The 25,284-nt window shown below is 40.6% G+C and overlaps 1 protein-coding gene across 4 annotated transcripts in view; it reads left to right on the top strand.

Moving 5' to 3' along the window:
* Nucleotides 1-23,281, top strand: part of RNF111 (ring finger protein 111) — a 91,906-nt gene extending 68,625 nt beyond the window's left edge. Inside the window, exons 11-14 of one of the 4 annotated variants that reach the window (XM_032783611.2) lie at nucleotides 14,579-14,671; nucleotides 15,626-15,721; nucleotides 18,953-19,056; nucleotides 20,480-23,281. In XM_032783611.2, the coding sequence (XP_032639502.1) occupies nucleotides 14,579-14,671; nucleotides 15,626-15,721; nucleotides 18,953-19,056; nucleotides 20,480-20,597 (411 nt within the window). In that variant the 3' untranslated portion in view covers nucleotides 20,598-23,281. Of the gene's footprint in view, nucleotides 1-14,578; nucleotides 14,672-15,625; nucleotides 15,722-18,928; nucleotides 19,057-20,479 lie in introns of all 4 variants that reach the window. The other 3 variants (XM_032783609.2, XM_075069583.1, XM_032783614.2) reach the window with 3 other exon arrangements.
* Nucleotides 23,282-25,284: the final 2,003 nt, after the last annotated feature.

Raw genomic sequence — 25,284 nt, 5'->3', positions numbered from 1 at the left:
TCAGGAATATAGAACATGACGGCAGACAGTCTCAGCTGCAAATTCCCACACTATCAGTAATGGGAGATAGATTTGATGACACATTATGACACTACGGGACATCTATAGTAGACCTGTTCATTACCAGAACAAGAAATGTCCACAGTACTGCTCCATGGGAGACTCCCTCCTCCTTCAATGGGACAGGGCCTTCTTTATGCCTTTCCCCCATTCCTTCTAATATTGAAAGTTCTGTTGAAAGTGAAAAGAGAGAGAGCAAACATCATACTGATTGCTCCTGTCTGGCTCAGAGAGATGTGGTACCCTTACCTGTCACAGCTGCCACTGTACACCAGTGGCTCTTCCAATCACTCCTTACTGTCTGTCGCAGAATGAGAGATGCACTCTCCATCCCAATCTGCGGATTCTGTGGCTCAAAGCGTGTCTCCTTCATGGTTCCAGCACATAGAGACATCTTGCTCTGAGAAGGTACAGTACAGGTAACAATACTGTGTTGTTGCACAGTAGGAAAGGAGCTACTCGCTGTATCTATCTACAAAAATAGAAGAGAATCCAGATCTAGTGCCAGCCCAAAGATGTCACCCCTAATACATCCATCCTACCTGTGATCCTGTTGACTCTTAAGAATTCAGGACTCTCTATCAGTTCACTGAAGGTTCATCTAGCAGCACTTTCAACCTTCCATCGGCAGGTAGAAGGATACTCAATCTTCTTCCACCCGACTACAAAGAGGTTTCTCAAAGGCATAGCAAACCTTCCCACAACCCAGAGTTCCCATGCCTCAATAGGATTTCAACCTAGTATTTAAAGGTCTGACTAGGCTACCATTTGAACCCATGGCCACTTGTTCCTTAACTCACCTTTCTATGAAGAAGGCGTTCCTCATCGCCAGCACCTCTGCTAGAAGGATTGGGGAAATAGCGACTCTATTGGCACATCCCCCTTTCACTGTGTTCTTCCATGATGAAGTCAGACTTAGACCAAATCCAAAGTTCACTCCCAGGGTGACTTCTGCATTTCACATAAATCCACGTATTCATCTTCCAGCCTTTTATCCCAAACCTCAGCAGGATAATAGAGAAGCCATCTTCCATACGTTCGACATGAGGAAAGCCTTGACCTTCTATTTGGAGAGGACAAAAGCCTTCAGAAACTCTCTGAGACTCTTCCTCTCCATTGTCGATAAATCAAAAGGTACAGCGATTTTAGCTCAGAGGCTCTCTAAGTGGGTCTTGGACTGTATTAAACTCTTTTACCAGTTGTGTAATGCAACACCCCCATCTTCAGTACGCACGCATTCTATGAGGTCAGTTTCCTTGTCCATTGCTTTCTCCAAGGGTATCCCTATATTGGAAATCTGCAGAGCAGCTACCTGGACATCTGCACACACCTTTGCAGAATACTGTGCCATCCTGGAGGATTCTGTTGCAGATGCCAAATTCAGTGCCACAGTACTATCATCCATATCAGACTCTACTTTGAAGTCCCAACCTCCAGTGGTGGGCACTGCCTGGGTGTCACCTACATGGAGCACCCATAGGGACACTACTCGAAGTTGTCACTCACCTTGTTCAGTAACGATGGTTCTTCGAGATATGTGTTCCTATGGGTACTTAACGACCTACCTTGTTCCTCTGTACTTCGGAGTTCTAATAGTTGACTCTGCGGTAGAGAAGGAACTGAGGAGGGAGTGCCTGTGCATGCTGGTTAGCCTTGTGGCAGGCAGGGAGCAGCGCATGCACAGGCGGGAAAGATTGCTACCAAAGTTCTCCCATCAGCAGTGCAGGGACAAAGACACACCTACAGGGGAGCACCCATGGGGGACACATCTCGAAGAACTATTGTTACTGCACAAGGTGAGTAACTTCTTCATTTGGCTATACAATATTTCATGATAACTTTGGGTGCGAAGTGAACTATTTCTTATTAAGAGACATCATTAAAATGGAGATACAGCACATTTCTGTTGCATAAGAACAGTGGCATGGGGAGGTAAAAATTGGAGCATAAATTGAAGTTGGAGCATAAATTTCCCTTGTTTTGCTAAATTAAAACATCTGTTTACTTATTGATTCGATTTTTTTATCATCTAAAAGTGGGTATCCTAGGCACCCTTGCTGTATATCAAAAAATAAAGTCTAGGGGTGAGTAGTGAACTTGCAGATTTTTGGAATAATAGTTCTTCCCATTTATAACTTGTTCTTACACTGCTTAAGGCTTTGCTGGTTAACTAACATGGTAAAATCTTCCAGTACTTTGATGACATATCAAGATTCCTATTGCACTGATGCACAGTTACTATACTGAGAGGTGAACCAGTTACTTGTTGGAATGTATGAAAGTAACAGATGGCTCTGTCAATAGTGCAACCTAATTTTTTGAGCAGTATGTATAATTCCATATTTTAATATGGTCAGCAATGTACTGGTTACTGCAGAGTCTATTCAAGTGAGTGTGTGTGTGTGTGTGTAAGTGTGTAATTATTTATTTGTTTTTAATCTGTGTTGCATGGGTCATTTATACTGGGATGGCCAAATTTAGTGATCCTGTGAGCTGCATGAGACAATCTTCAGAAGTTCGAGAGCCAGAGCGCTCCTGACAGGGCTTGGGGCTTCAGTCTTGCAGTGGAGTGGTGGGGATAGGGGCTTCAGTCCTGCTCCTGCTGAAGCCCAAAGCCCTGGCAAGCACGCCTCACAGGGCTGAAGCCCCAAGACCCTACTCCCTGCAGAGCAGAAGCACTTAATCCCACCAGTGTGCTGCAGGGCAGAAGCCCTGAGCTGCCTCCTGTGCTCCCACCCAGTCTGATAGGCAGAGAATTGGGGGTGGGCTCTGTGAACCTTACTTTAACTGTAAAAGAGATACCTGCAGCTCACAAGCCACGTTTGGCCACTCCTGAGGTATACAAATCCTAAATCTTTTTATCATGTAATTTTTAAATTAAGTTAATTATCTTCCATAGGATAAAACAATTATATTTTCCTCCTCTTTTTTTATACTAGATCATAGGTAACATGCATGAATAACTTCAGTTACTTTCAGCGCATAGATTCCTAATGTGTAGGTCTATTGTAATAGTCCAGTAACCTATTCAGGCATCAAAGGGAATAAGATTCATGTTCTTTATGCATCTTTATTCCAGCTTATAACTAACACATTTTGGAGAGCGGTGGGAGAGGTCTGGTAAACTTTAACTCTCATCCTAACCCTTTAGAATTCCAGAGCTCCTCAGCATTTCATCACATGCTACATTTTACACATAATTTTAACAGATTTTATAAACTTATTGTATATTCATTTACATACACAGGTGAAACCCCGTAGGTCTATGGCTCCAGCTAAAATGTCAGATGACCTAGTATTTCCACCACCTTTAGCAGCACTATATAAATCTTTCACTGTAGTTTCCACTCCTGAGGCTTGTAAAAGATACTTGCTGAACCTACAAAGAAAAGGTGCAAGATCTTTCTCCACATAGATGACCTTTCATCCATCAGCTTATAGAAGCAGTTAAAGGAAAAGGTGCCAGGGGTTAATTGCAGAAAAGTGTGTGGGTTTTTTGTGATCTAATTCTAGTAGGACAGTTTATGGGGTTGAAGGGTTTAGTAAGGGATATAAGATGTTAATTGCTTGTATTTTTTGAGGGTCCTAATGTGATGTACTAAGTGCTTGCAGCCTGCCTTAAAGTGCATACTTGTGCACTAGTTTAATCAGCTGTGCTCCTTCTGTCACCTTTTGGTGGGTCAGGGTTAAGCAGCACTGCTGTAAAAAAAACAAACATACATGATGGTCTGAGATGTTTTGGGTCCTTTGAACCGTGCTGCAGATAGGAGACTACTTGGTAAAGTTAACATCATGGATGAAGTTTTTAAATCTCAGAAGTGTTAGGATGACCTGTGACAGATGAATGTGAAGGGAGAAGGCTAGAGCCCTGGTCAGGCAACCATGCTTTGAATTCAGTGCATATAATGAACCACAGTGATGCATGGTATCATTGACCATGAAGTTGGAGGGGAGTGGGGGTTTGGACACTCCTGTCTGCTCTAGCAGGGATTATGTTCAAGTGGTGAGTCGGCCTAGTTGCCACTATCTCAGAGCATTGGATTGCTGCTATTCTGCCTATAGATCTCTCTTGTGGGGTTCTACAAGTTTTGTTTCTACAACCCTTCTGTTTAATCTGAGGCCATTGAGGGGGAAATAGTGGAGTGGTTTGGGCTGCAGTGCCAGGAGAATTCTGACAACGGTCAACTCTAAAACTTTAATTGGGTCCAGGTGATATACTCTTCGTTGTGTCTAATCTACATTCGGTTTTGGATGGGGGCTGAAATTCCAATCCAGACAAAAAGATGGTAGTGGTAGGTGTCTGGGTGCAGACATCTAGCGAAAGAAAAGGGGTTTTCCCACCTTTTGTTAGAAAGATGTAGAGGCATTTTTGGATTGAGGGAGTTTTAACACAATTGAAAAGCAAACTCTCTTGAGCTAACACAAATGAAAAACACACTCTCTGCATCAGGATAGGACACCTATTTTTTTCTAATATAGATGTGGTCTACATTTTTGAGGGGTGTTTGGCAGTAATGTTGTTCAGTGGAGAATTTTTAACTCTGGAACTGACTCCCCCACATGTAGAGACAGAGCTACGTAGCATTTGATCTTCAGTTTGTGCAATGGGGCCTGACCTTTCCTTGAACATCCACTCTGGGAAAGGTTTGAGACTTCACTGGGGTAGGGACTTCAGCAAATCAACTGATTAATTATTCAGATGTTGTTTCATATTTTCAGTTTTGTGCAAACACTTAAAGAATTTTATAAGCACTTTGTAGAGATTTCAATGAATAAATTCTATGGTCGCCATATTATAAGAGCAATAAGGAATGGAAGATTGGGAAAGGCAAGCAAAACATGTCAAAAATGAAGGGTGGTGGAATCCTTCATCTCTTTATAACAGGAGCAAATCTTAGTTCAACAAGGCAATCTTGGCAAAATGGGAGTCAGGGAGGAGGGTGAAAAATGAGTATAAGGGAAAATTTATATTGGCTGCAAATAAACATTTTAAATTTATTCAGATTGGCTTTGAAGTTCCCGTTCATCTCAATGATATGTGGTGGGGCAGAGACAAAAGTAATTTTTGCATTGGAAAAGGTTAACTAGGAATTTTTAAAATAACACTAAGATTCTACAGGAAACAGCAGAAATTATGATTATGGAATCACTGTTCTTTGCTCAAATTTGCAATGGCCCTGCTCAAATAAAGTACATAATTTATAATATATAAATAAAAGCAGGCTCAGGAATGTATGGATATGGGAGAGACTAGCATGCAGAAAAGAGGATGAGAGAGAGAAGCTGTGGGAGTAGATTTTTCAAACTGTATTTTAGCTCTCTGTTTATGTATTTTGGTCATAATATGCTTTAAGACTGTACTTCTGCATGCACTAAACGTCACTGCATGGCAATGGGCTCGAAGGCCACTGATCCTTCCATCAGACTCCAGCCTTGATAGAAATTATCAAGTTGCTTTTGGAATTATGCTGCTCTTGAAAGATATTGCTGTTTTCCCTCAATAGTCTGTAGTTGCCAACATAATCACTTAATGGTATGCTATGATACATTAGATGACAGCCTGTTCTGAATGTGCAATAGAGCTGGTTGATTTTCACAAAAAGAACTCAGTCAAAGTACATTATTTATTTTTTGGCCTGAAATCAACTTTTTATTTCTCCTTAAAGAATTGCGAATACGGATCCCCATGTGTAGTATGTAGGTATGTTCTATATGGAAAGCAGAAACTCTCTCTAAAAGCAAAAACAACAGAGTCCTTGTCACACCTTGGAGACTAACAAATTTATTTGGGCATAAGATTTCCTGGGCTAGAACCCATTTCATCAGATGCATGAAGTGAAAAATACAGGATAGGTATAAATACGTGAAAGAATGGGGTTGGTTTACCATGTGTGAGGTCAGTCTAATGAGATAAATCAATCAACAGCAGGATATTCTATATGGAAAGCAGAAACTCTCTCTAAAAGCAGTCTTTGTTGGGACTACATGCATGCTTGCTAGTGGATCTGGACATTCAGATTTGAGAATATATGCACTGTGGCCTTGAGCCCACCTAGTTTCCGTTAATCTACTGTGATAAAGAACTTCAAAGTTTGGGTCTTCTGTATTTACCCTGAGGAGCTTTTTACATGTTTTGTTTAGTGGTGTTAACAATTACAGAAGTTCTGGTTCTTCTTCAAGTGGTAGTGTCTCATACCAACTTTCCGAAAATAATCAGGATGATATTTGTCAAAGTTAATTCTCTGGGGGTGCATACCCCCACAGAATTTAAAAGAAACTGCCTCCAGTGGTACAACTCATTCTGAGTAGTATCTGCAGTCCTGGTTAGTTCCACACCAACTGTTAGGCTCTGATGGCATTGAAGGAGTCAGGATTCAAATAACGTGCCTCTTATACAGAGACAAGCTGTCTTCCATCTTGGTCAAGTGCCTTTGAGAGGGACCTTCCCTACCCTCCCTGGGCCTGCTTTATTTGTATGCATTTACGTGCCAATCAAGGAAAGGGTGAGAACCAGTTGAAGGCTTTTCTATTGGAACTGGCCTTACATATTCAGTTTCTCATGTCCCCAGTCCAAGCACCCACTTGATACAAACTCTGTTTTGAAGTTCCTAAGGCAGAAGTGCAGAGCAGCTTTGAGATGCCAATATGACTGAAGACTGGCTTCAAAAGCCTTGAGTCATCTACATTCCTCTCCACCCCATGCCCCTGGCTACGCACTCTCCAGATTTGAGTAATAGGAGACATCATGGATCTATCTGGTCATTTACTGCTAGAGAGGGATACAGGATCATTTGAGGCTATGTCTGCACTACTCAGCTTTTAGTGACAGGGCTGTGTCACCACAGCCATGCTGCTAAAAGTCACGCAGTGTAGCTGCTGTTTGTCAACGCGTTTGCGTTGTCAGCTTGAAAGTGCTTCTGCCAACAATGACCTGTTCACACTGGCACTTGTTGCAGCAAAACTTTTGTCTTCCAGGGTTTTGGTTTTTTAACACCACTGAAAGAAAAAAGTTTTGGTGTTCAGTTGCCAGTGTAGACACAGCCTTAGTGACTACTGGCGCTCTGTTTAGTAACTCTTTTCCCCCAGCCAGCAGCAGCAGTTCTTGGGAGATTCTGCTCTCCCCTATTACCCCTACTTTTCTGATTCTTTCTCTTTGTTGAATCTCAGTGGAACTTGCACTTTCTCTTGGGGTTCATCTGCTTCTAAGCTCTGAGACCTGGATTCAGGGTTTGGACTCTGCACCATTTGGAATGGTGATAAGATGCCCTTTCCAGGGCTCTTTCATCTATAAGGCTTTGCAGAGGCACGTCTGTCCTCAGAAGAGATGGAAGAACATATCTGCTGGTAGAGGGGTAGGCAATGTAGCGCCTCAGGCTCAAATTCTAGAACAGTGGTTCTCAAACTTTTTTTTCCCCCTGCTAAACAGTTGAAAATTGCTGAGGGTCTTGGCGGACCACTTAATGATCTTTCCAAATGTTATTTGTACTGCTAGGTAACTATTGTAAAGCGCTTTGCATAAAAGCGCTATATAAAAAATACTTGTTTTTTGGTTCTACAAATAAAAGTACACATCTCATTTTAATAGCAGTAGTCTTATCTTTCTAATGTGATGGATATGTCTTCTCTACCCCACTGCAGCAACTCCCGAGCTGGGGCTGGGAAGGAGGGGGGTTTCTCCCCGGCAGCCACAGCCCTGGAGCTGGGGAAAGTCACCTCTTTCTTTGGCCGCTACAGCCCTGCACATCCCAGATTCTTCCCACCCCCTCTTCTCACCTCACTGCCCCTGCCCACCTACCCCGTATCCCCCAAAGGCCACCACCTCTCCTTACATGTGTCTTCTCCAAGGTCCAGGCACCTAATTAGTGGAACCACACCTGCGCAGCTCCACTAATTAGGTGGGTGGCCCTACATTCTCTTGTGTGCAGCTGCCCAGGCGCACACCTTAGAGGGAACTATCCACAGACCACCTCAGTGGAGTTCACAGACCATTGTGGTCTGCAGACTATAGTTAGAGAACCTCTGTTCTAGAAGTTTTCTCTGTGCTATAAGGGTATTCAGAACCACTGTCTTTGTAGGAACTTTTCAAGCCATTAGTTTTTTTGGCCGTTGTCTCAGTCTTTTGAGGGTTATCTCTGCTACCAAGTCTCCAACTGGACATTGGCTTCATCTTCTAGGCTGATGTAGCTTCAGTAGATTGGTAGCTTCTGTACTGACTCTGAAAGCTAATCCCAGAGTGGTTGAACCACATGGTTCCACCCTTAAGAGAGATGAAGGAAGCCAGGCCTGTCACCTGAAGGCAGTGATTAAAGTGGTGTGAAGCTGGGGAGGAAGGGTTACAGACCCAGCAGATTTATTCTTTTAAAATCAAGCTGGTTGCTGAGAAGCACGCTTTAAGAACTATCATACCAAAGCTGCTGCTCCTCTCACTGTTTTTCAGACCACTTTATGCATTGCCTGAGGGATGCTCTCAAGAAGGACAAAAAGGGGGACTAAAATTCAGCTCATCATGTAACTATGACAGAAGGACTGAGATTTCCCTTCCAGCTAGAATACATGCAAACTAGGTGTCTCCCTGGGTAGGGGTTTCAAAGAGCACCAGGCCTACATCAGAAAAGGGGGGGAAATTACTGATAGATAAGTAAATTATACTTTTGACCCTCATGGACACATGACAGTATATGATCCATTACAGCTGGGAAGAAGGCAGCAGTAAAACAAATTTCCACAAATGGAAGGGGAACTTAGAAATCAAGAAAACTGAACCAAAAGGAAAAACAGCTCTTATCTGAGCATCGGGGGGCGGGGGTTGTGTTGTTTTTTAGTTCTTCCTTCCTCCCTCTGCCATATGAAGGGGTTTTAATTAAGGCAAATTGAGAGAGGAAATGCAGAATCTTATTTCTTAGAGTTTCTTCAGACAAACATTTATTTTAATTTAGTGATACAATAAGAATGCACTGAAGTCCAGGTAGCAATATGATGAAACTACCTTAATGAAGCACTGTGCTGTTTTCCCATCTAATGACCACCTGCCTGATTGAGTGAGCCTTCAAAGGAGGGATCTTTTATGAACAATTTGTAAGCCTGGCGAACTGCTGACTATATCTAGCTGGAAACAGTGAATATGGATGCTCTTCACGCCCCTTTAGTCAGCAGTCTAATCCTAAATTTAATTTTCTTCAAGGAGTAGTTTGTCATAAACAATTTGAATGTTTGAATCATATTTTAATAATTTGACACATACCTCTCTCATAGAGCTGGAAGGGACCCCGAAAGGTCAAGTCCAGCCCCTTGCCTTTACTAGCAGGACGAATGATTTTGCCCCAGATCCCTAAGTGGCCCCCTGAAGGACTGAACTCACAATGCTGGGTTTAGCAGGCCAATGCTCAAACCACTGAGCTATCCCTCCCCATTTAAAATGTGCAGCTGATTGTCCTAATTATGCAAGGGCTTAGAACACAGATACAGTTTTCACTTGAACCAATTTAACTTTGGGGGCATAAAACTGTACTGAAAGCCTGAGAATCGCCTAAGCTGGAAAAAAATGTACACAGGATTACAGATGGATAAGACCCTCTAAATTTACTAACTCTCCCAGACAGTCTAATTGCCACCAGGAAAAAACACTTTAACAGAAGGTATGGGGAACTCCTCCATATCTTTAAAATAAGAGATCAACTGAAAAATGTATCATTCTGTTTGTCTCCCAAGAGTGTCTCGGGACTTAAGGAATTGGAAAGGTGCTGTAACAAGGGCTAGATGTAGACAGAATATGTTATAAAGCTCCTAAACCTTAGATGTTCAGGAAACCTGTCCCAGGACCTCTTGGATCTGGAGCAGGAATCCTGGAAACCCTTGAGCCCCAGCTTGAACTGGTTTTAGGGCTTCCATACTCCATGATGCAGCGGCTCCAAAGCTATACAAACCGTGGAAGTCTGGCATCCCTAGCAGCCCACCAGATAAAACTTCATCAGATCGAACTCACTTCCATGAGACAGCTTGAGTTCAATGAACTGCCATTTTCCAGTGAAACTCTCATCAGGACATTTCCAGCCAGCTCTACTAACCACCTCAGCAACGATAGAACAACCCCCAATTTACTGGGCTACTCTGTCTGAAAAACTGATTGCTTGGCTACAGTTTTGCAGCTGCTGCTGCCCCTTGAAGAGAGTGGAATGCTAATATTAATCATACATATAAGTAAATACAGGAGATGGAGAGGATAGTAAGAACAGAGCTGGGTCAAAGCACTTAAGCTTGAAGCTCCTTGCTTATGTAAAAATTCTGAGATTTAAATCCTTGATGAAGTGGTTACCCAGTTGTACAATATGGGGCACTGTCCTCCCTTAATGCTAACAGTTGGCAGAATCGTAGCTATTCAAATTGTCCATTGATGCTGGCAGACTGAAGGCGTGAGCATCTAGACACTCAGCAACGTCCATTGGATGAAAGCTGCTGTCAGGTTCAATAAAATGGTAGGCTAGGCCAATTCGGCATGCTTAAAGGGGAACTGGAAACAGAAAAGCATACTTGCCCCTTTTTCTGCAGATTCTAGCTGTTGTGGTGGTCTCTTGGCACATGCAGGTGGGTATGGTTGAAAAATCAGGCAGAGTTAGACCACATCGACCTAAGGGAAGCCAAACAGAAAATGGAAGGTCTCTTTGCATTGAGAGGTGAGCAGTCTTGGCTAGATCATTCTGTGCTGCATTCTGCAAAAAGCAGTGCTAAAATAGTGGACTGGACTAGCCTATGCTGGCGCGCGCACACACTTGAGGGTGCCAAGGTAACAGAGGGTTCACCAGCAGGCTGGTAGTATGAACGAGACTGCTCTGATGACTCATTAAGGCAAAGCCCATGGACAGTGTGGTGGAAAATGGCAGATGGAAAAAGGCCATCGTGCAGAAACCCACATCTGAGGGAGCCGCAAGGAGAACAAAGTCAGTGCACAGAACCCTCAGGGTGCCTTCAGATAATGGCAGCTGATAACAAATAAAGGGTAACTGAGCCATTGAGTAGGTTATTGTGTTGGAATTTTTTTAATAGGTTTCAGTTTCAAAGCCTGAAGAGTCAGAGTTGCCCTTAGAGGGCAGCTGATAGAACCATCAAGGAGTCAGGGGTTCAAGATACAAATCACAGCAAGAACCAGCTATGGCCATTCCTGGAACACGTAGGCAGAAATACCTAGTTACTGTGTCAGTCTGCAATTGGTGAGGCTTCCTGCCTTCTGGGTTTTTCTGCTCCCCTAATTTATCAGCCTCTTGGTGACAATCCTGGACACCATATTTTACTTCAGGCAGAACAAAACACTTAGGAGACCTCTGGCTTACTGCTTCCAAAATGCCAGTTTCTGGTGCTGAATTCCCACCCCTAGCAGCTTTAGGCTTGCCTGTCATGTTGCTGTACCCCCCTACACACATACACCCCCTCTGCTTTTCACGGGGCCAGCTCCACTGCTGTGTTTTCTCATCAAATATTGTGTTGCTGTAGATTCCTCTTTTCAAATGGAAGCGGGCGGGTGGACACCAAAGTGAGGGAGAAGGAGGAGGAAAAATTGACAATGGAAAGAGCTCCTGCCTGGAAGATAGGAGGTTCCGCTATGGCCTACTCTCCTCCCTTTTTCTTTTAGTGGAGACAAGACGCTGGGGAGTTAGAGAAGCAATTGGTTCTCAGAACAGCTCATAATGTAATGTCATCAAGTGGAAGCTAGAGAGGTTATTTAAAAAAAAAAAACAACCAAGAAGCCTCCATACGTGTAAAAGGAAGAGGAATAACCCAGATTACCACTAACTACTGTCTTTCCAAATAATTGTTCATAGACATCCCTCCCACCAAACTTGCCCTCTTAAGTCACAGCCAAACTCTTTATATTGTCATGTTCAAACTATTAGATCTGTGTGGGAAATACATGTGGGTCTCCAAAAGATGCTGCTTTTTTGAGAGGGAGGGAGGGAGGGAGGGATCAGTTCTGCAGGTAGATGTATGCAGATTGAACAAATCTAGCTTTATACTGGCAATTATACTGAGTTACGTTTACTGGTGAGTAACCCTTTGTAAACGATCCATCATGAATGTTGCATAACAATTTAGCTGTGTACAGTTAGACTGATCCACTCAAGAGTCTTGCCTCCTAGCCTTTTGAGTCATCTTGTTAATAAGAATTGAGGATGGGGACATGCACTTTTGTTACCTTTATATTAGTATTCAAATATTTGCTAGTCTGAGATTCCTGTTCAGTTGCATACTTACAGAGAACTCTCCTTCTGTGCTAAGCCTGGCACTGGGATTCCTGTCAATCTATAGTAAATACTCCAATATACCATGTACGAGTGTGAGTGAGTGTGTGTGTGTGTGTGTGTTTTGCATTGGCAACAACTCTTATCTCATTACTTCATAAGCACACTGTAAAATATTTGAACAAAAAATATATTTTCACAGTGAACTGGTACAAATAAAATCATTGTTGCTGCTGCCAAAGCATTTAAGGTTACTATTAGTTAAACTAAAGTAATATTAAATTAAATAGTGGAAAGATATCTACCTTGGCAGTCCTATCGGTGGAGCCCTGCCAAATTCATGGTCCATTTTGGTCAATTTCACGGTCATGGGATTTTTAAAATAGTAAATTTCATGATTTCAGCTATTTAAGTCTGATCACGGTATAATTGTAGGGGTCCTGATCCAAAAAGGAGTTGTGGGGTGGTGGTGTGAGTGTGTGTGGTGTTACTGTAGGGGGGGTTGCGGTACTGCTACTCTTATTTCTGCACTGCCTTCAGAGCTGGGCAGCTGGAGGGTGGTGGCTGCTGGCCGGGAGCCCAGCTCTGAAGGCAGAGCTGCTGCCAGCAGCAGCACAGAAGTAAGGGCGGCATGGTATGGTACTGCCACCCTTACTTCTGTGCTGCTCCTGGTGGGACGCTGCCTTGAAAACTGGGTGCCCAGCAACAGCCGCTGCTCTCCAGCCATCCAGCTCTGAAAGCAGCTCAGAAGTAAGGGTACGAATACTATAATTCCCTCTAAAATAACCTTGCAACTCCCCTGCAACTCCCTTTTGGGTCAGGACCCGCAATTTGAGAAAATCTAGTCTCCCCTCTGAAATTGGTATAGTACAGAGTAAAAGCACACCAAAAAACAGATTTCACAGGGGGAGACCAGATTTCATGGTCCGTAATGTGTTGTTCATGGCTATGAATTTGGTAGGGCCCCACCTATCCATAAAGCTTTTCTTCATGCAGTCCATACAACAAAATATTTTTGAATCATTGTGGATAGAAAGAGACAGCTTACCGATTTGTCATGGCATATTGTCCATGCCAAAACTATCTTAAAGGTGAATTTGATTAGTTCCACTTAGTCACATTACATATTTTATAAGTTTGAACAGAAATGATGGAATGAAATCTTTGTTAAACCTTGCTTAAATGTACCTCTCAGTAATAAAAACAAAAAGGACATGGAAGTATTCAGCACAAAAGTGAAAGTTTAAATTCTCCATGGTATCATCTTGCACTTCTGATTTGCTGAAGACATCTCAGGATGCATTATTCTGAGCCATTACTTACAGTAGTCAGGAAGGTGCTAGCTGACTTTTGGAAATACTGCTTTCCCCTCCATCAAGTTAAACATAATTTCTGTGCTTACTACTCCTCAAGGTCTTTGGGTGGATATTGCACATTTTGGGGGCTTGACTCAGTTTTCATTTTAGCTTGGCTGCTCACTTTTTAAGGTGAGATGAACAATTGTTATCCTCTTAATAACAAGCCATGACAAGAACAGTTTTTATAAAAAACGTTACAGATGTGCTTTCAAAATAAGGTCAGGACTGTTATTCATACATAGTACAGTACTGTAGTACTTAAGGAGACTAGTTGGGATTGGCCTCCAGTGTGCTAGGCACTGTCTAAACATTCATATAATCCCTGCTCCAAGGAGCTTACAGTTTAGGTTATTAGGATCGCATTTTAAAGGCTTACCTAAACTTTGGGTGTTATAGCTTGGATTTGCCTTTGTAAATTTTAAGTATTCAAAAATATATTAGGTTGCTTGGGTAAGATAAGAATATTGACTACTGTTATGGAGTAAGTGTTTATCTTGATTCTTATGTAATATCAAAAGTTTAATGTTTGAGAGACTACAGCAGGTTTGATAGTGATTTAACACATCAGTTTAAGGTGTTGGGTTTACCAAAATCCGAAAATATTTGAGTGTTTATACAGATCAGGTTGAGATAGTAAGAGAATTAGCAAGGTTTAAAGTATTTGATACATTATGCAGAAGATGGAGAGAACCATAATAGAAGAGCATCTAGTCTCCCATAAGGGTTCTTGGTTCTGGTTATATTAGAGAGCACTACAATAAGGAAGCTCAGTGTGGTGTTTCAGTACTATTAGTTGGAATTGTATGTGATAGTTCAAGTTGAGACTGAGTGACTTTAATAAAAGCAAAAGGATCTTATGTTTTGCAACATGAACAGTAAAATACCGAAACTGTTCTGAATAGGTTTAACTTACGTCTGCTATTTGAATAGGTTCCAGACATGGCGGGCTACCCTCACATCCGTTACATTTCATCGGGATTGGATGGAACATCATTCAGAGGCCCTTTCAGGGGCAATTTTGAGGTTTGTAATAGAATAAACATAGATGTATGCCAAAATGTGTTGAGGGAATGAGGGGAGGGTACGCTGCAGGATTAGCCCTGCATATGGATATAAAAGAAATAAATGCATAGAAAACGCCCTTCTTTTAGAATGACTTTTGGCTGTTATCAGAGACTAGGAGCAGAATGGATACTAAAAGTGAGTGATTGTATCTGAAAAAAGTTAGTCAATAAAAGATGCCTTTTTTTCCTGGACAAGGTAGCATTAGGTGGCTATTAACTGATACTACATCTAGCTGTTACGATAAATAGGATGTCATACATTCCAAGACAGTGGTGAAAGGTACTGGTGCCTCTAAAGAACTGAGATCCACCTCATGGCAGTGAAACTTGGCAACTTTGACAGTGCTGTCCTCAATTTATCATGTAGTACAGGAACTGAAGCTGTAAATATGGTATCAGATGCAGAGAGTTAATGAACTAGTCCACTGAAAAAAAACAACCTTCAGTGAGAGCTCATGGTTCTAATAATAAATTTTGTATTGCTGGAGAATAAGAAATCAGTCACTGTATGTTCCTCATAAGCTATCTTTTTTCTTTCAAGCCTTAATGACTGTTAGAAAGCAAATATATTTGAATACCATTTTAATTATATTTTCCTCACTAGACACACGAATATTTATGAACATACCAACCAGTCATTTCTAGATTATAAAAACAGTTGCCCGTTTTTAGGCATAAAACAATATTTTCCTATCTGTTAAAGCGACAAAAACTGCTGTGTATCTTTTTTCAGAAAGCCCCAACTTTTCTTGCACATCGTAGATTTAATTGTAATCCTGCCACTCTGAGGTAAATTATCTGAGAGTGAATAAGTGGGAGAACTAATGGTGTTGTCTGGTATATCATTCTGTGGATAGAATAAAACTAACAACTATTTAGCATAGTTCTTACCTTGGTTATCCTTTGACTTCAGGAATTGATTCACTTGGAAGAGCGATTAGGCAATGTTAATCGTGGAGCCTCCCAGGGAACTATTGAAAGGTGCACATATCCACACAAATACAAAAAGGTGAGGATTTCTCTATATTTGTATATTTACTTTTGCAGATATACTAGATATTACCACCTGTCTTCTATATACTCCTAATATAAAGTTTTGTAAGAAAAATTTATCTCAGAAAGTTACTGCTATTTTGAAAATGACACCCAGACTTTTTACCTTTGTTATGGACTTTTCTCCATCCCAGTTTTTGGCTAACATCTGAATGAGGAGCAAGTATAATCTTAAAACAAGTAAGAAAAATTAAATTAAATTAGTTCTTTTTGTATTCTGAGGAATTTGGAATTAAAGATATGGGCGGAGCTTGATTTATTTTTTTAAGGAAAGGTTAGACCACTTAATGAAAAGGCGACTTATAAACATATCCATACATCTGAGCAATAGTTATCATTTCTTTGCATTTAGAGCAAGGAATGACCCATACATCATTGTAGATATGTAGGAAACAGTGTCCTGCTATGTTTTATGTGGAACACTGTAACACAAATGTAAAGGAAAAAAGCCCATACCTTTTAGAGTATGCCTTTTAGTCCAATTGCAGCCCTTGGCTATATAACCTAAAATTCTGAAGGAAAACTAGATGGATTTGTAGTCAAATTTATACTCTTTAAATCTTTCAGTAGTCTATTTAGATCAATCAGTCCTGTGTGACATTAGACCTGAAGTATTCGGCAGGAGCCCCTGACCTATGCAACACTGCCTCCTTCTCAGTTCTCTCTTCCCTCTGTATCTCCTGTCCAGTTCCATCAGTACAGCATTCCTTTTATTTTTATCTTCAATTAATTTTATTCTGCTTCTAAATTTTAAAGTGTACTGCAGAGTTCGGTGCTGACAAAGTAACTCGGTTGTAGGGGAGAAAAGGTCAAAGTTTAGGCAGCTGGGTAGAGGACATTTTAGACTTTTTGCATCCAGGAAGGTGTTTGAGGCAAAGGGGGACAGGTAGGTAGGATGGGTAGTCACAAGTCAATTGAGATCTTTTGTTACTGTCGAGGGGATGCATCTTCTCTTTAATGCCTCCTCTTGGGCAAAGACAGAAAGGTGGCAATTTTGGTCCCATCCTACTGACCCTGGATAGCATCTAACTGCACCGTTTCAGAGTATCTATCACTATCTTGAACAACAGTGAGTAATCACATAGCTGATCATTTCAGCAATAATATCAAGCAATGAAATAATTAATGGTGACATTTTAAATTGTCATTGGTTTCAGTGCTCACACTGTGGAGAATAATAGATATATTTCATCTTAAGAGTTGTAACAAACTGTTGACAGACTTCAGCAGACATCATTGTTCTTCAAGTGCTTGCTCATGTCAGTTCCATTCTGGGGTGTGCTTGTGCTGTGTACATGGTTGCCAGAAATTTTCCTTTAGTGATACCCGTAAGGCTAGCTCTGGAGGTCTGCGCTCATGCACTGGTATATAGGGCGCCACCCTTCTTACCACCCTTCTTACCACCTGTGATGGTTGTCAGAACAGCCTTTCTTTCCTTTGTGAAAACCCTTGCCTAGTGTTTAATTGAACTGTATTCTTGTAAATAGTTATATTCAGTAGTTACTTAGTTATGCTTTTTTTTAGTAGTTGGATAGCCCTCTTTAGGGATGTTGCTCTGTGGTCAGGGCATGCCCTGGTCCTCGGGGTTTAAAGCGTGCATGGACTGTGGCAAACCCATGCAGTAAGTGATCCCCACTCCAGCTGCTTAGGTGTCTTGAGGAAGTGCACGTTAAAGAATGGTGCAAGATTTGTTGTGGGTTTAGACTGAGGACACAGAAGGACGAGGGCATCAGGCTTAAAGCCCTACTTATGGAAGCAACACTCAGGTTGGCCTCTGAGCCAAGTAGATTGGACTCTGCACCGAGTACTTTTGAGTCAACGCACAATGCCCTGCTGACACCGGGTAAAGAGAGTGCGCTCCCCAGTGCCCACGGGAGGCACAAGTGAGTTGCGACCCATGTCGGGCCACTCTCCCTCCCCACAGAGACAGATAGCAGCAGGACTTTACCATGTCTGGGACCCTCCCCCGACTTTGAACTCCTTGCCCACCTTCAGGTTTTTATGCTTGAGTCACCCAGAATGGAATAGACATGAGCGAGCTCTCAGAGAAGAAAGAAGGGTTACTCATCTTCCATAACTGTTGTTCTTTGAGATGTATTGCTCATATCCATTCCATGACCTGCCCTCCATCCCCGCTGTCAGAGTTGACAGCAAGAAGAACTGAGAGAGTGCAGGGCTGGTGGCGCCCTATATATTGGTGCATGAGCACGGGTCTCTTGGGATCACCAGAGCTGGCTCTACGGGTACAGCAAAGGGAAAATCTCCAGTAACCGTGCACATGGCACGCGTACACCCCGGAATGGAATGGACATGAGCAGCACATCTCGAAGAACAACAGTTACGCAAGGTGAGTAAAGGCTTTTTTCCATTACTCTGTTCAAACTTTGAAGGCTTCCATTAGTCTAAGGAATAGATGACTTTTTAAAAACAGAGCTTTGATTCTGGAGTAGTTATGTGGCAATTTAAAAATAATCCACAAGTATGAGGCAATTTAGGCCATTGGAGACTACATTATGTACAAGACCCTGTCAGTAATATGGGTGGTGGTCTTTAATAAGTAAAGGTTTAAGGTACCAGACTTTACATGAGAATAATTCAACCATCAGTATGGGTTTTGCTTGAAATGTTTGTTCATGCATGAAATGAAGATATTCATATGCTTAGAGACAAAAAAATCTTAACTTCACAGTCCTAAATATCTTCTAAACTAACAGACACCTATACTTTATTTTATTTTATTTTTTTTGGGCTGTCCTGCCACATTTGCTGCCACATTTGCTACACTCAGAATTTCCCATTTCTGGGTCTAGGGATAGGGAGTTGTGATGGATGGGTTGGGCCATAGGGAACTGGGGTAAAAATTTGTCTGGGGATTGGCCCTGCTTTGAGCGGGGGGTTGGACTAAATGACCTCCTGAGGTCCTTTCCAACCCTGATATTCTATGATTCCAGTCTTTATTAACTGTTTATGCTCTTATATTTATACTCATTTTAACTGTTTTAATCTTTGATATCTAGTAGTTAGAAGCAAGAAAGTTGAAGATTTACTTTTTAAAATGTAAGATGTAATTTGTCAATCAGATGTTTTCCTAGAAATGAAATGTTGAATATGCATAAAAACAGATTCTACTCAGTTTGTCAATAATGTCATCTCTACTAATAAGGTAACAACTGATTGGTTCTCACAGAGGAAACTGCACTGCAAACAAGATGGGGAGGAAGGAACAGAGGAAGACACAGAGGAAAAGTGTACCATATGTTTGTCTATATTAGAGGAAGGTGAAGATGTCAGGTAAATAAACACTACTAGTACCTAATAAAAAATCAAAATCCAGTGCCAGAACACCTTTAGATTAGCACCCAGGAAAAAAAAAGTTTACTTCTAAATTTTGCAGCATAAAATACTCCTGAGGGAATTCTGCACCAAATAATTAAAAATGATGCATACGCTATTTTAAACTTCTGCACATTTTATTGTCAATAAATGTGGTTCCAGCGTGGCAGTGGGGAGCACAGGCCACTGGCTGCATTGAGGCGGGAGATCACCACAATTCCCCTATCCCCTTTTCTTCTCCATCCTCATTCCCACATTCCCCTCCCCCTGCCTTATTCTTCCCTCCTTTCCTCATTTTCAGCACTCACTGTTGCACAGAAAACAGGAAGTCTCCCAGCACACAGAAGGGGAGCACGACTGGCACTAGGACCCAGGAGGCTGTGTTCAGTCAGAGGAGCCAGATGCAGCCTCCTTCAGCTAGGCTGTTCTGTGCTTGTTGCAGAAATCAGAAATGACGGGGTGGGAAGGGCAGTAGCACGTAACTCCATGTGCCCCCTCCACATGCCTCACCTCTGTTTGGAGAGAGGCAGTCCGCCTCAAAAAAACTACCTATGGTTGTCCTCCCATGTGGCTTCTGTGCCATTTCTGCAGGGAAGCACAGGAATTCTGGTGGGAGGAGGCACATTTTCTGCTTATGTGCAGTCACGCAGAATCCCCCCAGGAGTAATAAAAGCACTCCCTTGATATATTTAGAAATGCATTTAAACAAGGGAGATCTGTCTTACTGTCAGTTATCAGCAATAATTCTCAATTTCTATATTGACTTCTGTAATAACAAATTATAATCGTATGAAAAGCTTTTAGGGGGCATTGGCACATCAGATCGTATATCCTACCTCCAACAATAGCCAATGTTGTTGGTCCAGTGGATGGTGAAAGTCCTCTTAATGCACTGAGCTGATTGTCCAGGACCACACAACTGGTGAGGAGGCAAATGGCAGGTCAGTTGTCAGTCAAGCTCATGTCTTGAGCCATGACTGATAACACTAATAAAAGATAGATATGATAATTGCAGATGCTATTAGTTTCCTTTTAAAAATCTTACTATGCTGTTTCCCTCACTATCTTGAACAATGGATTCCTTGGGTTAATTCTATACTGCCCAATTCCTCTTTGCTAATGCAAGTCTGGAGTAACTCTACTGAAGATGCAGCAGATTTACAGCACTGTAACAGAGCATAGTCTGTCCCATAGTATGCTGCATAAAAATGTTCTATCCTTTTTATCTTACTGACATTTAATATAATGAGCTATATCCCTTTGTTCTTTTATTTTTGGCTGGTGCCAATTTTTATATATAAAATAGATTTCAGCAGCAAGAAAGACTAATAACATTGTAAATACTATATTAAAAATTAACTCCTTTCTTTTCTGCTAATAGGCGCCTTCCATGTATGCACCTTTTCCACCAAGTGTGTGTAGATCAGTGGTTGATTACTAACAAGAAGTGCCCCATTTGCAGAGTGGACATTGAAGCTCAGCTGCCAAGTGAAAGTTGACACCATTTTCCAGAACTCTTGTCCTCCTTTTCACTCCCTTCCATCCTTCCTGGTACTGCAGTCTACCAAAGATGGCATGACTTACCTGCGCAGATTTGGAAGCATTGATCCTAGAGTGCTATCTCTGCTATATGGTACAACTAATGCTAGATCTACAGTTTATGTAGACAGTTGAGTTTCAGTGTATTTATAAAGCTTTTTTAGGTTTTACATTTTTTCTTTTAGTTCATTTTACTGTATTTTGCATGGTTCCTTGTATTGCATTTGTTTGCACATATTATGGGCTTTGTGACCCCAAACTTGCAGGCAAGATTAGCTGCTTTAGTAAGTAGAATTGTGTGTGGTTCCTCTTCCTCCCAAACATAGTATCAAGCTTTGAGAATATGATTTCACTCATTACTAACTTTGGATTTCTTAATTTAATCAATCATGTATTTTAGTTTAATGTATAAAGATCATCTAGAAAAGGATAATATTGTATATTAAGACATTCCTTAATTAGGAAAAAACGGCTGCTGTATATTTACAATATCAGTTCTGAGTCAAATACCATCCTTAATACTGGGAACAGACTAAAAACTATATTCAGTCTGACTGATACAGCTGGTATACTCCTCACCAGAGTGTTGTCTGATCAAATTTTTATGTTTTTAAACTTTCAGCACAATACAGATATATTTGAATGTCAATATTAAACATTTAGACTGCTGATCAGATTGTATTTATCATTTTCTTACAATGTCTAGAAATTTGAATCCCTAACTTAATATTTGTTGCTATGAAACAGCTCTAATGAACACTAAATATTGATTTCAATTAGCTGGATTGTAGATACTTGCAGATTGAATGCATTTTAGGGAAACAAAATATATGTAGAATTTTGTTCAGTCTTCTGCTAAGTATGTCACATTACCTGCGCACATTGGTTTTGTAAAGCCATTCAATCAGAACCTAGAATTGCAGTTCTTAAGGCAGGATCCATGCATTCTTAGAACTTTTAAAGATCCCAAATCTCTCATGGGATTTTTATTAGTTTTAAAATTAATAAAGTCAGCTAAATTCACCTGTCACTTGTTTTGTCACTAGTAACTTAAAAATCTGTAAATCTCTGTAGAAACTGACACAGATGTGATTACCTTGTTTTGCTTTGATCATAGATTCCCTCTTTATAAATTACCAACAGTCCATCACTGATTGAAAATATTTTCTATAGTTAAAAGATTTGCTGCATAATATAGTATATAGAATTAAATTAATGTACTAACGTTTCTCCTTTGGAGGAAGTTTAATCCACTTTGGGACAAGTTCCTTATCAAAATACTTTGACACACAGTATAGTATAGTTTATTTAAAATGTGTTGAAGAGAGGCTTAAGAACATCAAGACAGTATTACTGTCACAACCTGGAAGAGATGTTCCTATGGGATCATATATGAACATGTCAATAAGCTTGCATTAAACCACCTGCTTTGTAAGTGGATTGAATAATAAATATCTTCAGTTTCCCTTGTGTCTTTCATAATCAGTTCAGTGTAAAACAGTTTACAGTAAAACACAAATCAAAATGTTTTGTTTACACCTAACAAATTGTGATCCATTTATAACTGTGACCTTATCTAATTTGATGCCTGTCTGTCTAGTTAAAAGCAGCTTCTGTGCCCCCCCACTTCTTCCCCCCCCCCCCCCAATCCTTTCATGTCAGGAGTAGCATTTTCCAATGCAATGTCCATTGCTGGCAATAGACTTAATACCTCTGGCACTAAGGCATTAAGCAGGGAGAAGTTTTGTCGTAACAGTTGTGATTAATGGACATTTTAAAGCTTACTTGCATTGTTAAAAGTAAACTTAATTTGATTACTTGAATCATTTTGTGTTTAATTTGGTGGGATGAGGGGGATTAGGGAGAAAGGTAATGTGTGATTTGGCTTCTCCAAACTGTCATGGTTTTAAACTGAAGCTTCTTAGAGTGTGTAGCTATAAGGACCTGTGATTGAAGCTGTAGTGGATAAAATTAACTAGCAGGACCAAACAGGAACCCTTTTCCATTCTTCAATGCATATGAAGAAAAAAGGAGGGAGGTAGCTTTCCATGGGTGCACCCCAACTGATGCTTGAAAGTGTGAGGACACTCACTTTTTTAGTGTTACATCATAGGTACGTAGAGACATGGAAATAATTGAGACCAAGGGTGCACAATGAGTCCACTTTAGCATACCTTCCAGGGACAAAGCAGCACAGACTTTTTTTTTTTTTTTTAAATGCACCAGATTTCGGTGTCTGGTACTTAGAGGTATTTTAGTGGCCAATGACCTGATCTATTTTATAACTGCTACTGATACTGTCTTGCTTTTAAATGTATACATAACATATTGTAAAGTGATGTTTTAACAGTTATGTGCAAGGAATCTCAGTTCCTGCTATGTGCTAGTGCAGGGGCTAATAAACCTGCAGCCTACTCCTATTCCAGAAAGTTGTGACCTGATATAATTTAGGGAAAGGAAAATGAATGGGTTTTTGAAAATTTCCACCACTTACTGTGCTTTACTTGCTTAGATGCATTGCCTTAAGTTTTCTGCAGCATCTTTCAAGATAAGTCGCAACAGTATGCATCAAATTACTTTTCATATAAAATTCCATTGTCAGAACAAATCCTTTTGTATGCAATAAATAAAATGTTAGACTGATCATCTGAAGTCCGTTTTTTCATAAAAGTTGTTTTTCTTTTGCCTTCTAGTTTATAAGCTCTTCATTTTCACAATAATTCTTTGGCATAAGCTGTTTACTTGCATCCTAACAATGGATGTGTTTGGGAACATCACAACCTCAGTATGAAAGGATTAAATATTTTATAAAGCTCCAGCTATATACAGAATTCAGTGTCTTAATTAAAATAGTGGATTGTTTGAAATGCTATACCCACAGCATTTGTCATTTTCTCTACAACTAAGAGAATTCATGCAAATTACAACTAGAATTGTTTATTTGTGTACATAAGAAAACACTTTGATTTATTTTGCACTCAAAGTGTAAATCCAGCTTAGAGAACATAATACGTGCATGGTATTAGAATTTTCTCCCATGATGATAGCAGCCTAAGTGACTGAACCACAAAAAAAGAGTTTGGAATATGAAAGGAAATTTTCAAACACCTTCATGTTGATTGTTCTACAACAAAAAATGTGAGTGAATTGAAAAGTAGCTTCTGAAGCAGGAGTATGTGTGCTTCATGCTGATGAAAACTGAACTACTATCAAAACACCATGAAACAGTCAAAAGCAGTGGTGTTGGGACCATGTATTGGATGCTTATCTTTGATGTTTCACTTTGCCTTCCACTATTATTACCCTGAGGTACCTTGAGGTTAAATCTTTACAGCACAAATCCATTGTACCACTGAATCTGGGAAAAACCTTCAGTATATGAGAACTTCCTTTCTCACCATTTTTGTATGGTTTTTACTTCCATGCAAATGTCTTGAGTTGTTGCCTGCATAATAATGAATGTACTGTAACAAAGGCTTGCTGTGGAACTCCATATTAAGGAAAGTAAAAAGTCCATACTTGGAGCAGCCTCAGGGGCAGACCTCCCATTATACCACTGTCCTAGTCTGACCAGGACTGCCTGAAGAACTAAAGGATTTATTGTGAAACATTAGGGAACATTTAGGCAAAGCTGAGTACTAAACATGCATGACTGGCTACATCTGAACACATAATGACATTACGTGGAATAACAGAGGGAGAAATATTAGAGCATACCATAAAATGGGACTGTCCTGATAAAGCAGGAAGAAACTGAGCCTCAAAGCAAAGAAAACAAATAGGTCATTATTTGCCATACCATACCATTCTTAAGACACTTGTAAGCTATATAAGATCAAATTACGACAAATGGATAGGTTGGAAGACTTAAAATCAAACGATTACACTCAAAGGCTGAGGCACAAAAATTTAATTCAAAAATAAGAAACACTGAAAGAAACAGAAGTATTAGGTGGTTGTACAGGTGAACACAATGAGATCTAACTGGAACTAATAACGGTCTTTATTGGAGTAGCATGTCTGTTAGCACAGCTTTTTTCAACAAGGTGAAATCTGAGTTTTCAGTTCTGCTGTCAAAAAGGAGTAAATGTTTGATGAGCCTATAGTGAGTATGGAGAATTAGAGGAACCCCAATTCATGCTCTGCTCTTTAATTTTTGCCACTGGCAGGTGTTATAGCCATGCTACCTAACCTTTCTTTGAGCCATACCCATATAAATAGAATTTAACCTGAATAAATCCAGGTGTTATGAGGCATAGTTGTTTACAAGGGTCTTTTGGGGTTCTCGACTGTAAGGAAATATGCTCTTATATAATATGTATTATAGTCCTGCCTATCAATAATGCAGTAGAACTGTATTTTGGACTACCTCTCTGCTTGAATATTAGCCATGCCTCCTATGCAACTACATGAATATATTAAAAGAAAAAAAGGGTAGGTGGATATACTTTGCTCAACTGTTCTAAGACATTACAGTAACTCCTCACTTAACGTCATTAATGGTTATGTTGCTGATCAATTAGAGAACATGCTCATTTAAAGTTGCACAATGCTCTTACAAAAATCTTTGGCAGCTGACTGCTTTGTCCACTGCTTGCAGAAAGAGCAACCCGTTGGAGCTAACCTGGTGGGGGCTTGGAAATAGGG

This window comes from Chelonoidis abingdonii, chromosome 9 (assembly GCF_003597395.2).
Source record: "Chelonoidis abingdonii isolate Lonesome George chromosome 9, CheloAbing_2.0, whole genome shotgun sequence".
In the NCBI taxonomy this organism is placed as follows: domain Eukaryota; kingdom Metazoa; phylum Chordata; order Testudines; family Testudinidae; genus Chelonoidis; species Chelonoidis abingdonii.
The sequence above is the reverse complement of the archived record's forward strand: the minus strand, read 5'-3'. Positions and strand labels throughout refer to the sequence as shown.